A 15118-nucleotide genomic window follows, 5' to 3' on the forward strand; every position below is an offset into this window, starting at 1 on the left:
AGGTAACACAATGAACACTTTCTGACCATGATTGTACATACATATTGAGGAGTATGATCTTCACACACAGATTGTGCATATTGATTTACTCTGTCATAAACATCTATTACTTCAAGAGAGTGCTGAGACAAACGGCTCCTTCACAAAGGGGGTTGCATGATGGCTCAAGTTGTATTGCGGATGCATTATACCAGAGATGCTCTTTCTTCACATACTGTCCCTCTTTCATTTAGCCTTTTGAAATCTATTCACCAGGCCTTTCTCTGAGCCTCCTTTAGTAAAGAGAGAACATTTTAGTCAATACAGGCCTCCAATAAAAATAAAGACAAGTGTGAGTGGTCATGAAAGCTGGTTGCATGAAAGAAAGTGGTTGTTAAATTAATAGGTGCTTTGGGTCCATCTATAATTTCCTCATATAATACCCCTCCCTAACTATGTGAGGCCAGCTCTTCTTCATAAAAGAGAGAGACTTTGATCAATATAAAGGCCATAGAGTATGAGTTTTCTGCACTGTAGTGTAAGCAACAGGGACAGAGGAATATACTTTTACCAGCTGAATACTACAGGGGTTTACCACAATATGCATACAATATCAATACATTATTGATTTTCTGTATTAATATTTCATATAACATTTTTACAATTGCACATCCTCTAGGTTAACATTTGCAATTAAACACGTTTATTCCAGACAGAAAGACACCCCCATGGCATTGTACATTATCCCCATGTGTCTCAAAGCACAAGACAAGAGACCCAACAGAAGAACATGTGACAAAAACAAATGGAGTGAGCCCCATGTCTATATCATAGGATTATCAACATGCCATATAGGAAGTTGTTATAATACTTAAAAGAAGTGAATAACCCAGTGTGTCCCGGATTCAAGTCAAAGGCTAAAGATTATATTGGTACACATGACAGACCAGAGTAGTTGAACAAGTTTCTAGACTGGAAACACCTAGGCCAAAGTAACAGATCATCTGAAAGGTGAAGATTTAAAATATTTTATTTTGATTGGCTATATGGTTAAACTGTTAGATAACATAAGTCTACCAGATGAATAAAAATAGAGTACTTCCATCTCAGAGGTGAATTGTAAATACTAGCCCTTGATGACTTTATGAGTCTGAACTGACTTTCACCTAAAGCCCCTATTCTTGCAGTTCTATGGATTAGTGTACACCACTCTGTTTAAGCCCTGCCCCAGTTCTCAGAGTTTCCCAGGTGTCAAACCTATTTCAAATTGAGGGCAAAAGCAAAATGACCTTGTAAGGTTGTTATTCATGTAAAAATGAACGGAGGCAGATATTGCTTTAGATACCCTCTTGTACAGTACATGCTCTGGACTTTCTGGTCACCAAATTGTGTGAAAAGGCATCATAACAGTATTCTGGAAACATTGTAACCCATTGCAAGTAGGTAGCATCTCAATTGTCACAATATGTTGGTAGATACAATTACAAATCATTCACAACTAGATGCCTTTGATTCCTTCATATGTTTGTTAATCTTATACTATATATATATTTGATTATATATCATTGTTGTCCATCTTATATAAAATGTGTGTCTACTATGATGAGAGATGATTAAATCGATCGTACACAATGTTATTAACATTTAAATACTTCAATCAAAAGGAAGGTTGACTTTCATCAGTCCCACAAGTACATTGTAACAATATTTCTGTCCACAAAGAGTGTATCATTTTCTACTGGTGAATGTATCATATCCTACAATAGTTATATCTGTTTAATATTGATAAACCCTTTTTAAAATTAAGAAATCTTTGAAAAAAGGAAGAACTGTTGCTATTGATATGTTTCACAAAAAAAAGAAGAGTTTTGTCATAATCTCGCAACACAGAAATTACAGTCTTAGGTACAGGAAAGTACAGAGGTCCAGAAATAGATGGCATGTCTGTCATGATAAATTGTATGGCTACAGAAATAAAAGTTGACATAAAAGACAACTAAGATTCGCTGAAGAAATCTCAACCCAGAGGAGTTACCTCCATTCATCCCTTTACCTCCATCCATCCCTTTATCTCCCCCTCTTCTACTCCTCTCCATCCCCCATGGGCTCCCTCTCCTCAGCTAAAGCCTCTCATGGGGCTTCCTTGGCCCCTTCCTCCACCGTGAGGCCTTCCTCCTCCCTTCCCTCCATCCCCAACTCTCTCTCCAGCTCCTCCACCATCTCCTCCACCAAGTCCAGTTCCTCAAAGGAGGAGCCGCTGCCCACTGACTCGCTGGAGCCCCTGTCCCCGTGTTTATCGTTGATGTGTTCCTCGGCCTGCCCCTGCTCTTCCCCGTCCCCCTGGTCCCTGTGGGGCAGTGAGGGGGGCAGGGAGGGGGCCTGAGACGTCTCTGTGTTCTCTGACTGCACCTGGCCGCTCAGAGTGCTGCTGACATCACAGTGGGTCTTTGCACCTGCAACCACAGGAAGAGAGGCGTGAAGTAACACGGCGGATTGATGTCGTTTCAAGAGCGAGAGAAAGGCTAGAGAGAGAGAGAGAGAGTGAAGGAGAAAGAGAGAGTATACAGAGGCACGGTGTTTGCATCCTGACAAGGTAATGTCCTTAATCTATCTGGTTGGGATCTTTTCAGCTTCAAGCTAAATAATTACTTCAACAACTCTATAAAAAGGGGAAAAGACAAAAGATACAATTAGAGAAAGCAAGCTACAAGTACAAACTTTACCCTGTACATTTAAGCAATAAGGCCTGAGGGGTGTGATATATTGGCCATTATAAACCAGGTAGTCTGGCTCCTGGATGCTGATTAACTGAAAGCTGTGGTATATCATACATTATAAACCGGGTGGTTAAATTGGTAAGCAGATATTAGATTAGATTATAATAGCAATAAGGCACCTCGAGGGTTTGTGGTACTGTATATGGCCAATATACCGCAGCTAAGGGCTGTATCCAGGCACTCCGCGTACTGTCGGGCTTAAGAAGAGCCCTTTGGCGTGATATATTTAAGCAATACGGCCCAAGGGGGTGTGGTATATGGCCAATATACCACGGCTAAGGGCTGTTCGTAAGCACAACGCAACGTGGAGTGCCTGGATACAGCCCTTAGTCGTGGTATATTGGCCATATACCACACCCCCTCAGGCCTTTTTGCTTAAATATACCACGGCTAAGGACTGTTTTTAGGCACGACGCGAAGCGCCTTATTGCTATTATAAACTGGTTACCAACATAAATAGAACAGTAAACAAGTATTTTTGAATCATACCCGTGGTATATTGTCTGATATACACAAGGCTGAAATGCTGTTTCCGCCAATCAGCATCCAAGACCCAAACTACCCTGTTTATAATTAGACATAGACTCGATATATTCCCGCGTCACTCAACAGCTCACATACAGTAGGAGGTGACTAGCTACATTACACACAGAGATGTTATTGGTGTTAATGGCAGACCTGCAATTTTTGTCATTTTTAATAGAGGCTGACAAAATTGAGCCAGTTTGAACGTGGGCAGCAACAGGCAACAATAACAACATTCTCACTCACATCCTTCCAGTTGGATGGACTATGAATGAATGAGTGTATGCAAGACTGCATTACAGATCTCACCTCCAAGAAGCATAGAGGATCTCAGTGAGTGAGGGAATCTTTGATATGCCGGTGTGCCGCTGTAACCCTGTTCTGTGCATGGATACTGTGTGTGTGTGTGTGTGTGTGTGTGTGTGTGTGTGTGTATGCACGTGCGTGCATGTGTCTTGGGCCAGCTCCTTTATTCACAAACCCAGTCACTGAGATGTACTCCTCTTCTGGTATTTAAGGGGAGTAACTCATAGTAATAAGTTGTTATGGGTTATTACAATCACATCACCCTCATTCTTTATGGGTCATTACAACATAATTCTACTCCTCTCTCCCTACCTATTAAGCACTGATATCATTGGTCATAGAGACAAAGGCCCATTCCTACACAGCCAACCACACAGCAATATCAGTCAAATTATATCTGATGATGCCATACTGCCTGGTTACTTATTTAGTATTTCTCCAACTCACTCCTTTACTAGACGGGAAATGGCCGTGGTTTCTGCTGTCTGGTTCAGGAAATAAATAATAAGTGCATTCATCACCAGGATGGACCATTAGTGTAATGCTACAGAGATTTCCTCCATATAACATGATGAACAATAATTATTTCATAGTAATTAAGATGTGCCAAATGCTGAGCCTGATTCGCCTATGATCGCTAGTCCTTTCTGATGGAGAAATATCCACCAGCGTCTAGTCATGATATCCTCCTCAGCTTGTCATGATCCAAGTGGTTTGTGTGAATGTGTGTGTGTGTGTGTGTGTGTGTGTGTGTGTGTGTGTGTGTGTGAATGTGTGTGTGTGCGCACATGTGTGTAGGTCTAACGGCCCTGGAATGGAGATTAATGAATAATCTTGATCTCTTTAATTGCGAGAAGCTAGTCTGACCTCTTCCATTTCCCCGTCTGTATCGTTTTGGGGCCGGGGAGATGAGTCCCTGCCTATCATGGCTCTCGCTGCAAATTAGCACTGGCGTCTCAATTAGGCCCCAGCTCTGTGGTCATTGTGCAGAAATGGATGGGATGAAAATAGACACACAAATGTGAGACCTTTTGAGCACTGATTATTGTAAGAAAGAGACACAGCAAACAGCACCCCTCAAATCTCCCCTCCTAAACCATGTCCAAATGTCACTCACACCCAGTGAAGTAGGAGCAGGGCGGCAGGCTTGGTTTTCTTCCTTGTGTCCATCATCCTATTGTGACAGGAGTGTGATATAGGAGAGCATCCCAGGTTACATAGTCACCAACAGGGAACCACTGACACACACACATCGATAATCTTACTGCCCATTCATGTTGATGATGAACCAAAGAATAGGTTTTCTATTGAAAGGCAATCATTGTTATATTCTATTAGATCGTCCAACAGCCTTGGAGAGGTTAATTCATTAAGGAAAGACGGGAGATTAATCTCCTGTCAGCGTCCCAAGAGGGTAACAGGACACCCTGGGCCAGCCTCTCATTACCTTTGACATTTTAGTCATTTAACAGACGCTCTTATCCAGAGCGACTTACAATTAGTGCATTCATCTTAAGATAGCTAGGTGAGACAACCACAAATCACAGTCGTAATAAGTACACTTTTCCCTCAATACAGTAGTTATCAGTAAAGTCAGTGCTAGTAGTAAAAGACAACACCCCTATTGTGTTCACGGCCCAAACAAACCTCATCACACTGTGTTATGGACCATAGTATCACAGGGGACCACAGTGCAATACACACACAGGCTCTCTGAGCCCCTCACACAAGTGCCCCCTCCATTCAGATCTCACACCAAGCTCATTATCAGGTCCAGTGTTCAGCATATCTGAGCCTGTCTGTAATATACAGAGACTACGTCTATATGAGAGGTGTTGTGATTATGGGGTTATTTATGGCATATTAATAAACTGAGAAACATCCCATTTACCAGCCAGCAAGTCCATACACAGCAACCCCATCTGGTCTAACAAGGGAATATGGGGCAGTGATCCTTATTAGGCCTGAGGTAGGGAATCCTTAGCCTTCTCAATGAGAGGGAGGAGATGAGGATGAGTAGGTCCATGGAGGTATTATATATGTGTTGTATTTTACATTTCTCATGCTGTAGTAAATGTCCATGCCAGGTATAGTGGTTATGCTCTACCAGCAGCTGAGATGGGAAATAATTGGTCTATTTAAGGTAATTGGGCGGAAAGCCCCCAGGAAGATGCTTCCGACTAAATCTGACTACTTTCACCCCCGAAAAACTTTAAATAAGTCATGACAAAGCTCGCAAATTGAAGCAGACTACGCTTTGGAAAGTCTTTTAGATAACATTTGCTTATATTAGTTGCTAAATTGGGCCCAGTGGGAACGAAGAGAGGAGAAGAGAGGGGGGTTTTAAAGGAGGATAGCTGGAGGTAATTAGAGACAGACAAGACCGAGGCAGGCTGGGAGTTTAGAGAGGAGCATGATGGGAGGGGATTGTGACAGCAAATAAAAAGAATAGAAGAAAAAAAGTCTAAATCCACTTTATTCTCTCATTGACTCACCCTATCCACAGGAGAAGGCTGCAGGCATTTTTCTATATTAAGAAGAGAAGACCGGTCTGAGATTTGTGTTTTACTGATATTAGTCTGTTTGGTTTTAATGAGGATTCTTGATTTGGAAAGCAAACACTTAGATCTGCAGAATTGCTTCCATACAAAGCTTCATTGGTTCTAGATTAAAGAACTATATAAGGTGGCAAAACACCAAAGGCAAAACAAGCATTTATATTGTAATGGTTCCTAATGCACTATTGACATGTTAGCATTTCAAAGATCCTCATCTACAGTAAGTGTGTCATTTCAAGGGCAATATGTAAAACTAAATAATTTGCTATAGCTAGCACACCTGTCATCTCCCCACTTTCATTGGCCTTGATTAAAATAACAATATCATATGTAGGCCTACTTACATTAAAGATGTGGTAATTGTTGAATAACATTTACATTTACGTCATTTAGCAGACGCTCTTATCCAGAGCGACTGCATAATTATATTATAGCAATTAGAGATACATTACATTTAGTAGGACTAAATGATACTGTAGCCATCTCTGTACCACTTCTGGAGGGTAATAATAATAATGTCATATTGACCCAGACCTTCTCAGTTCAGCTCAAACAGCTCATCAAGGACAGATGATGGCTCTGCACTGCATGATCCCATAGTTTCAGAGTGTGAGGGAAACGTAATGTTTATCCATGTAGACCACTGGTTTGTGTGTCTTTCAGTTTACTCAGTGCATGCGGGTGCAAATGAGTTCCATAACTACCCTCGACATGGTAAATATTATCTCTTGAGTTTGTGTTCTTTATTGAAACACCCTATTGGGCAACTTGGGCTAACAATCTCTCACTATCCAGCTTTTGTGAATAAGCATGCACAGTCTGCAACATTTCGCCAGTGTTAAAATAAATACCTTAATTGCGCAATTAAATTAATGGAGGACATGCAAAAGCACACCCTCCTCACACAGGCACACCTGGTAAACAGGTCCCCTGAGGTACAGGTGTAAGACCTGCAGAGAGGTCACTAATCATCTCATTTACAATACGTGGCGACATAAAAATAACAACAGGTCACATTTTGTTTCTATTTCTGTTGTATCCTTGTGTATAGTGGCTTACCAAAGTATTCACCCCCTTGGTATTTTTCCTATTTTGTTGCCTTACAATCTGGAATTAAAATGGATTTTTTTGGGGTTTGTATCATTTGATTTACACAACATGCCTACCATTTTGAAGATGCAAAATATTTTTTTATTGTGAAACAAACAAGAAATAAGACAAAAAAAACAGAACACTTAAGCGTGCATAACTATTCACCCCCCCAAAGTCAATACTTTGTAGAGCCACCTTTTGCAGCAATTACAGCTGCAAGTCTCTTGGGGTATGTCTCTATAAGCTTGGCACATCTAGCCATTGGGATTTTTGCCCATTCTTCAAGGCAAAACTGCTCCAGCTCCTTCAAGTTGGATGGGTTCTGCTGGTGTACAGCAATCTTTAAGCCATACCACATATTCTCAATTGGATTGAGGTCTGGGCTTTGACTAGGCCATTCCAAGACATTTAAATGTTTCCCCTTAAACCACTCAAGTGTTGCTTTAGTAGTATGCTTAGGGTCATTGTCCTGCTGGAAGGTGAACCTCCGTCCCAGTCTCAAATCTTTGGAAGACTGAAACAGGTTTCCCTCAAGAATTTCCCTATATTTAGCGCCATCCATCATTCCTTCAATTCTGACCAGTTTCCCAGTCCCTGCCGATGAAAAACATCCCCACAGCATGATGCTGCCACCACCATGCCTCACTGTGGGGATGGTGTTCTCGGGGTGATGAGAGGTGTTGGGTTTGCGCCAGACATAGTGTTTTCCTTGATGGTCAAAAAGCTCAATTTTAGTCTCATCTGAGCAGAGTACCTTCTTCCATATGTTTGGGGAGTCTCCCACATGGCTTTTGGCAAACACCAAACGTGTTTGCTTATTTTTTCTTTAAGCAATGGCTTTTTTCTGGGCACTCTTCCGTAAAGCCCAGCTCTGTGGGGTGTACAGCTTAAAGTGGTCCTATGGAAAGATACTCCAACCTCCGCTGTTGAGCATTACAGCTCATCGAGGGTTATCTTTGGTCTCTTTGTTGCCTCTCTGATTAATGCCCTGCTTGCCTGGTCCGTGAGTTTTGGTGGGCGGCCCTCTCTTGGCAGGTTTGTTGTGGTGCCATATTCTTTAAATTTTTTAATAATGGATTTAATGGTGCTCCGTGGGATGTTCAAAGTTTCTGATATTTTTTTATAACCCAACCCTGATCTATACTTCTCCACAACTTTGTCCCTGACCTGTTTGGAGAGCTCCTTGGTCTTCATGGTGCCACTTGCTTGGTGGTGCCCCTTGCTTAGTGGTGTTGCAGACTCTGGGGCCTTTCAGAACAGATGTATATATACTGAGATCATGTGACAGATCATGTGACACTTAGATTGCACACAGGTGGACTTTATTTAACTAATTATGTGACTTCTGAAGGTAATTGGTTGCACCAGATCTTATTTAGGGGCTTCATAGCAAAGGGGGTGAATACACATGCACGCACTACTTTTCCGTTATTTATTTTTCATTTCACTTCACAAATTTGGACTATTTTGTGTTTGTCCATTACATGAAATCCAAATAAAAATCAATTTAAATTACAGGTTGTAATGCAACAAAATTGGAAAAACTCCAAGGGGGATGAATACTTTTGCAAGGCACTGTATGTCTTCTGCGTTAAGAAATAAGCAGTTATTTACATAGCAGTGATCATCAGATCATCATCATATGTAAAGAGCACATGATTTGTATTGTCATTTCTCAAGTCAAGAGAGACGTTGAGCACACAGTACAGCAGTGATGTATGTACAGTAGTAGTAAGGCCACCACCCAAGCCCACCCATCAAAGGTGGTGTTTGAGTTACATGCTGGCGTGCCACACACAGGTAGGTCTGGGTGGAAAGTCCAACAACACTCTCCGAAAGTGTGGAGTTTGATTTCCAGCACTGGCCTGTCAGACACGTCGCAGCACCACTGATTGAACCGTCCCTCATTAAGAAAAAACTCTCTCTCTCTCTCTCACTAACGTACAGTATTATGCAGAGCCATGAGTGCCTGGAACGCCCTTCCATCTTATAGAGCGCAAGTGAACGGCAAACCTGGTTTCAAAAAACAAATAAAGCAACACCTCACGGCACAACGCCTTTTCCCAATGTGACCTACTTGTTGTGTGTATATACTGACATGTACACTACCGTTCAAAAGTTTGGGGTCACTTAGAAATGTCCTTGTTTTCGAAAGAAAAGCAATTTTTTGGTACATTAAAATAACATCAAATTGATCATAAATACAGTGTAGACATTGTTAATGTTGTAAATGTCTATTGTAGCTGGAAATGGCTGATTTTTTATGGAATATCTACATAGGCGTACAGAGACCCATTATCAGCAACCATCAGTCCTGTGTTCCAATGGCACGTTGTGTTTGCTAATCCAAGTTTATCATTTTAAAAGGCTAATTGATCATTAGAAAACCCTTCTGCAATTATGTTAGCACAGCTGAAAACTGTTGTGCTGATTAAAGAAGCAATAAAACTGGCCTTCTTGAGACTAGTTGAGTATCTGGAGCATCAGCAATTTTGGGTTCGATTACAGGCTCAAAATGGCCAGAAACAAATAACTTTCTTCTGAAACTCGTCAGTCTATTCTTGTTCTGAGAAATGAAGGCTATTCCATGCGAGAAATTGCCAAGAAACTGAAGATCTTGTACAACGCTGTGCACTACTCCCTTCACAGAACAGCGCAAACTGGCTCTAGCCAGAATAGAAAGAGGAGTGGGAGGCCCCGGTGCACAACTGAGCAAGAGGACAAATACATTAGAGTGTCTAGTTTGAGAAACAGGCGTTTCACAGGTCCTCAACTTTCTAAGTGACCCCAAACTTTTGAACGGTAGTGTGTGTAACTGATAGATGCACACACACACGTTAATGTTTTAAATGTATGTAAATTGTAAAGTATTTTGTCTGTAATGTCTTTTCCGTTATGTGTCGGACCCCAGTAAGACTAGCTGTCGCCATTGGCGTTGGCTAATGGGGATCCTAATTAATCAAAATCAAATCCCTACCTGTACGTACATATCTACCTCAATTATTTCTTACCCCTCCACATCGACTCGGTCCTGGTATCCTGTGTATATAGCCAAGTTACCATTACTCATTGCGTATTTATTCCTCGTGTTATACATTTTCTGTTATTTCTCTATTTTTCTCTCTGCATTGTTGGGAAGGGCCCGTAAGTAAGCATTTCACTGTTAGTCTACACCTGTTGTTTACCAAGCATTTGACAAATAAAATTAGACTTGATTTGATGACACACACACACAGCTTATGTTTGCTGATAGTATTGCAGAACTGTGTTGACCCACTGTTTAAACTCTGATTGCTATAGAAAGTGCATGCTTCAACAAGAACTGCTGGGGGACTGATATATTGATTATTGAAGCAATTTAGATTTAGAGTGAAAGATCTTCAGGTCACAACACAGTAAACCAGACAGCTTCCCACACTGTCATAAGTCCACACTACATGACAGGGCCAAGCAGAGAGAGAGAGGGAGAGAGAGAGATGGTGAGGGAGGGAGAGGAAAGGAGAGGGAGAGGCATGGAAAGAGAGAGAGAGTAAACTTTTAAAGTAAACTGAACTCAGCAGGCTTTCTGAAGTCTGCTGCTTAAACAAATACAAAACATTGTGTCATCCAATGAACACCCTTTTGTCTCAATTTGGTGTTGTTGACAAATAAATTAAACGCTGTGAACACCACTAACTCTCAGCATGTCGCTGGTGTCTGTGCTTGTCAATGTCATCATCAATAGACGGGCAGTGCCCTCCTCAATAACCAATAGAAGACTCTCACCATGGTAACCAGTTCTGAATCTACACAGACATCATTACAAGAATGGGCACAGAACAAAGAAAAGACAATAACCCCCATAATAGAGGGAATTGGATTAACAAAAGTAGTGCACTATAGGAGGAAGCGCCTCCGTGAGCCCTTGCTTCCCTATACCCTCTCAGTCACCTCCTCTCAGTCAAGCCATCTTAGTCTACACCTACATCTACAGCCCACAGTCTTATCCGCACGCACAAACGCACGCACGCACACACACCAACCCGCTTCCCTTACAAAATTATTTGTGCAAAGACAAAGTCAATATCTCTACTGTGCTAACCTGAAAGCCCTATCAAGTTTAAAAGAGTAACGGCGGATCTAAAACAAATTGTGCTTGAAGAAACGTACTCACAGTGACAGAACAATTACAGGGGCTCATATATCAGCTGTTGGATGGAATCACAACGTGGTGGGGCACTGGGTGCAGCTCCCGCCTGAAAAATACCTGCAGCCACATCCTAGCTGTTTGTTGGTTCTTGATATCTGACACACAGCCTTACCTTTGGTTAGACTAGAGGTGTAGCCTGTAGAGCTGTACGGCTATCTCTGCAAACTCACTTAATCGAGCTGAAGTAATTCAAACAAACCTCTTAGTCAAACAAGCTGTTCAGGAAGAAACAGTTCAATGCTTTTGTCTTTCTTTCCTCTACTGGCCACCCAATGTCTAATTTAAACTTCTTTGATGTTTTCTTGCTATGAAACTAGCTTAAAAAAAACATTGTGTTGGTTGAACGTTTCAGTGGTTGTATGGAGAGAGGAGGGGCTTAGAGTACCTGCAATATCTGTCCCTCTGTCCTGGTCCAAGGACTCCTCTGTCACCGGTGTCTTGGCTGCTGTCGGTGTGATGAGCTCGGGCACAACGAAGCCAGTGTGGTGGAAGCCACTCTGGGAGGACAGCGGAGCCATGTAGTGGGTCAGGTCCCCTGTATTGATCTCAATGAATGGCCAGGCATGGAGTTGCCTCTGCTGTGGGGTGAGAGAGAGAGAGAGAGAGAATGTTTCATTCCCATTGACAAGAGACAGTGCATTCTATGAGATCTGCCCTCCACTCCTGAGCTTGTCTAAGGCTCAGCCGCTCTGTATCTAAAAAGCACTTATCTCAACAATGTAGGGTGAGTTACTCTGAAGAAGAACTAAGTCTTTCTCTAAAGACGGCTGCTGTAGACCAGAAAGACTTGTCAGTTTGACCATGTACCACATCACTAAGCACCGCATTTCTCCCATAACAATAAACTGAGCTGTGAACCATTAAGCCAATTTGGTCAGTGTTAAAGCATGACATAATTTCTCTCCTCTCCACTCTAGTGTGACTACACACAACAGTCTATAAAGAGAAAATCTTTCCAGGAGGAGGAGGAGGAGATAGCCCCCTGCTTGAGACCTTTACTTCACTCCCTGCTCATAACGTTTAACGCTACGCAGTTTGCTTATCCAGCACACCCTGATTAGAACAAGGCTGTGTGAGGGATGAGCAGACACAGACATGTGGACACGCACAGGCGCACGCACACATACACACACCAATTATGCTTAATTTAATGAGCCAGACTCTTTTGTCTGGGACAAAAACAGACAGACACTCCTGTAATTAAAAAAAAGTTTTTACACACTATGAGAAAACCTGGATACAGACATCGATAAGCTGTTTAACCTCACACACAGTAGTGCTAGTCAATATGAGGATTGATACAGTGCCTTCAGAAAGTATTCATACCCCTTAACTTATTCCACATTTTGTTGTGTTACAGCCTGAATTCAAAATTGATTAAATATTTTAAAAAATTCACCCATCTACACACAATACCCTATAATGACAACGTGAAAACATGTTGTTAGACATTTTAGCAAATGTATTGAAAATTGAATACACAAATATCTCATTTACATAAGTATTCACACCCCTGAGTCAATACATGTTAGAATCACCTTTGGCAACGATTACAGCTGAGTCTTTCTGGGTAAGTCTAAGAGCTTTGCACACCTGGATTGTACAATATTTGTCCATTATTCTTTTTAAAATTCTTCAATTTCTTTGAAGTTGATTGCTGATCATTGCTAGACAGCCATTTTCAAGTCTTACCATAGATTTTCAAGCTGATTTAAGTCAAAACTGTAACTAGGCCACTCAGTAACATTCAATGTCGTCTTGGTAAGCAACTCCAGTGAATATTTGGCCTTGTATTTTAAGTTATTGTCCTTTTGAAAGGTGAATTTGTCTCCCAGTGTCTGTTGGAAAGCAGAAAACCAGGTTTTCCTCTAGGATTTAGCCTGTGCTTAGCTCTATTCCGTTTATTTTATCCTAAAAAACTCCCTAGTCCTTGCCGATGACAAGCATACCCATAACATGATACAACCACCACCATGCTTGAAAATATGAAGAGTGGTACTCAGTGATGTGTTGTGTTTGCCCCAAACAGAACACTTTGTATTCAGGACATAAAGTTAATTTCTTAGCCAATTTTTTTGCAGTTTTACTTAGTGTCTTATTGTAAACAGGATGCATGTTTTGGAATCATTTTTATTCTGTATAGGCTTCCTTCTTTTCACTTTGTCAATTAGGTTAGAATTGTGGAGTAACTACAATGTTCTTGATCCATCCTCAGTTTTCTCCTATCACTCTGTAACTGATTTAAAGTCACCATTGGCCTCATGGTGAAATCCCTGAGCGGTTTCCTTCCTCTCCGGCAACTGAGTTAGGAAGGACGCCTGTATCTTTGTGGTGACTGGGTGTATTGACTGGGTGTAACCCATCTACCAATATGTGCCCTTCATTGTGAGGCATTGGAAAACCTCCCTGGCCTTTGTGGTTGAATCTGTGTTTGAAATTCACTGCTCGACTGAGGGACCTTACAGATAATTGTATGTGTGGGGTACAGTGATTCAAAAATCATGTTTAACACTATTATTGCACACAGAGTGAGTCCATGCAACTTATTGTGACTTATTAAGCAAATTTTTACTCTTGAACTTATTTAGGCTTGCCATAACAAAGGGGTTGAATACTTATTCACTGAAGACATTTCAGCTTTTCATTTGTTATTAGTTTGTAAAAATTGAAAAACCTAATTCCACTTTGTTGTTATGGGGTATTGTGTGTAGGCCAGTGACACAGGCTGTAACAAAACAAAATGTGGAAAAAGTAAAGGGGTGTGAATACTTTCTGAAGGCACTGTATATACAGATATTCCACAAGTGCTGTGATCCATTTAGCAGCATATATTGACCTTTGATTGAGGATAAGTCTCAGCAAATGGAATTATCTTTAGAGCAGGGACACATTACTCCTTAGAGGGACAACCTTTAGAGAACTTTAGAAGAACTTCCACTAAAAAGAAAAGCAGCATGTTAGACTTCTCAAGGCAACCTGTTTTGTTGTGCTTGAATTCCTCAAACCCAATGATCACCATGTTTCTGCAGCTTTAAAATGAGAGTCGTAAGCTTCTCACATTCCCACTACTGATACACCACTCAACTATACCATTATGTTAAGAGCCCATTCCAATGATAAGTTGTGTGTTTTGCAGATGGGCAGAAGGCATCAGATAAGCAGAGAAGATCAGAGAGGAGCGACATGATGAAGCCCTCCCAGTATGCTTACATAATACTCCACTAAAATGTATGTGTCTGGTGAATGAATATGAATTACTGAGAGATACAGTGGGGGAAAAAAGTATTTAGTCAGCCACCAATTGTGCAAGTTCTCCCACTTAAAAAGATGAGAGAGGCCTGTAATTTTCATCATAGGTACACGTCAACTATGACAGACAAAATGAGGGAAAAAAATCCAGAAAATCACATTGTAGGATTTTTAATGAATTTATTTGCAAATTATGGTGGAAAATAAGTATTTGGTCAATAACAAAAGTTTCTCAATACTTTGTTATATACCCTTTGTTGGCAATTACATAGGTCAAACGTTTTCTGTATGTCTTCACAAGGTTTTCACACACTGTTGCTGGTATTTTGGCCCATTCCTCCATGCAGATCTCCTCTAGAGCAGTGATGTTTTGGGGCTGTCGCTGGGCAACACGGACTTTCAACTCCCTCCAAAGATTTTCTATGGGGTTGAGATCTGGAGAC

At 41.2% G+C, this 15118-nt stretch overlaps 1 protein-coding gene across 1 annotated transcript in view; it reads right to left on the reverse strand.

Annotated features, from left to right (window-relative positions):
• Positions 1-659: 659 nt before the first annotated feature.
• The window catches only part of LOC121575220 (testis-expressed protein 264 homolog), a 133602-nt gene continuing 119143 nt past the window's right edge, over positions 660-15118 (reverse strand). Inside the window, exons 3-4 of the mRNA XM_041888183.1 lie at positions 11812-12004; positions 660-2432 (exon numbers count right to left, since the gene is read on the reverse strand). Of these exons, the coding sequence (XP_041744117.1) occupies positions 2110-2432; positions 11812-12004 (516 nt within the window). The 3' untranslated portion in view covers positions 660-2109. The remainder of the gene's footprint in view (positions 2433-11811; positions 12005-15118) is intronic.

This window comes from Coregonus clupeaformis, chromosome 10, assembly GCF_020615455.1.
Source record: "Coregonus clupeaformis isolate EN_2021a chromosome 10, ASM2061545v1, whole genome shotgun sequence".
NCBI classification, from domain to species: Eukaryota; Metazoa; Chordata; class Actinopteri; order Salmoniformes; family Salmonidae; genus Coregonus; species Coregonus clupeaformis.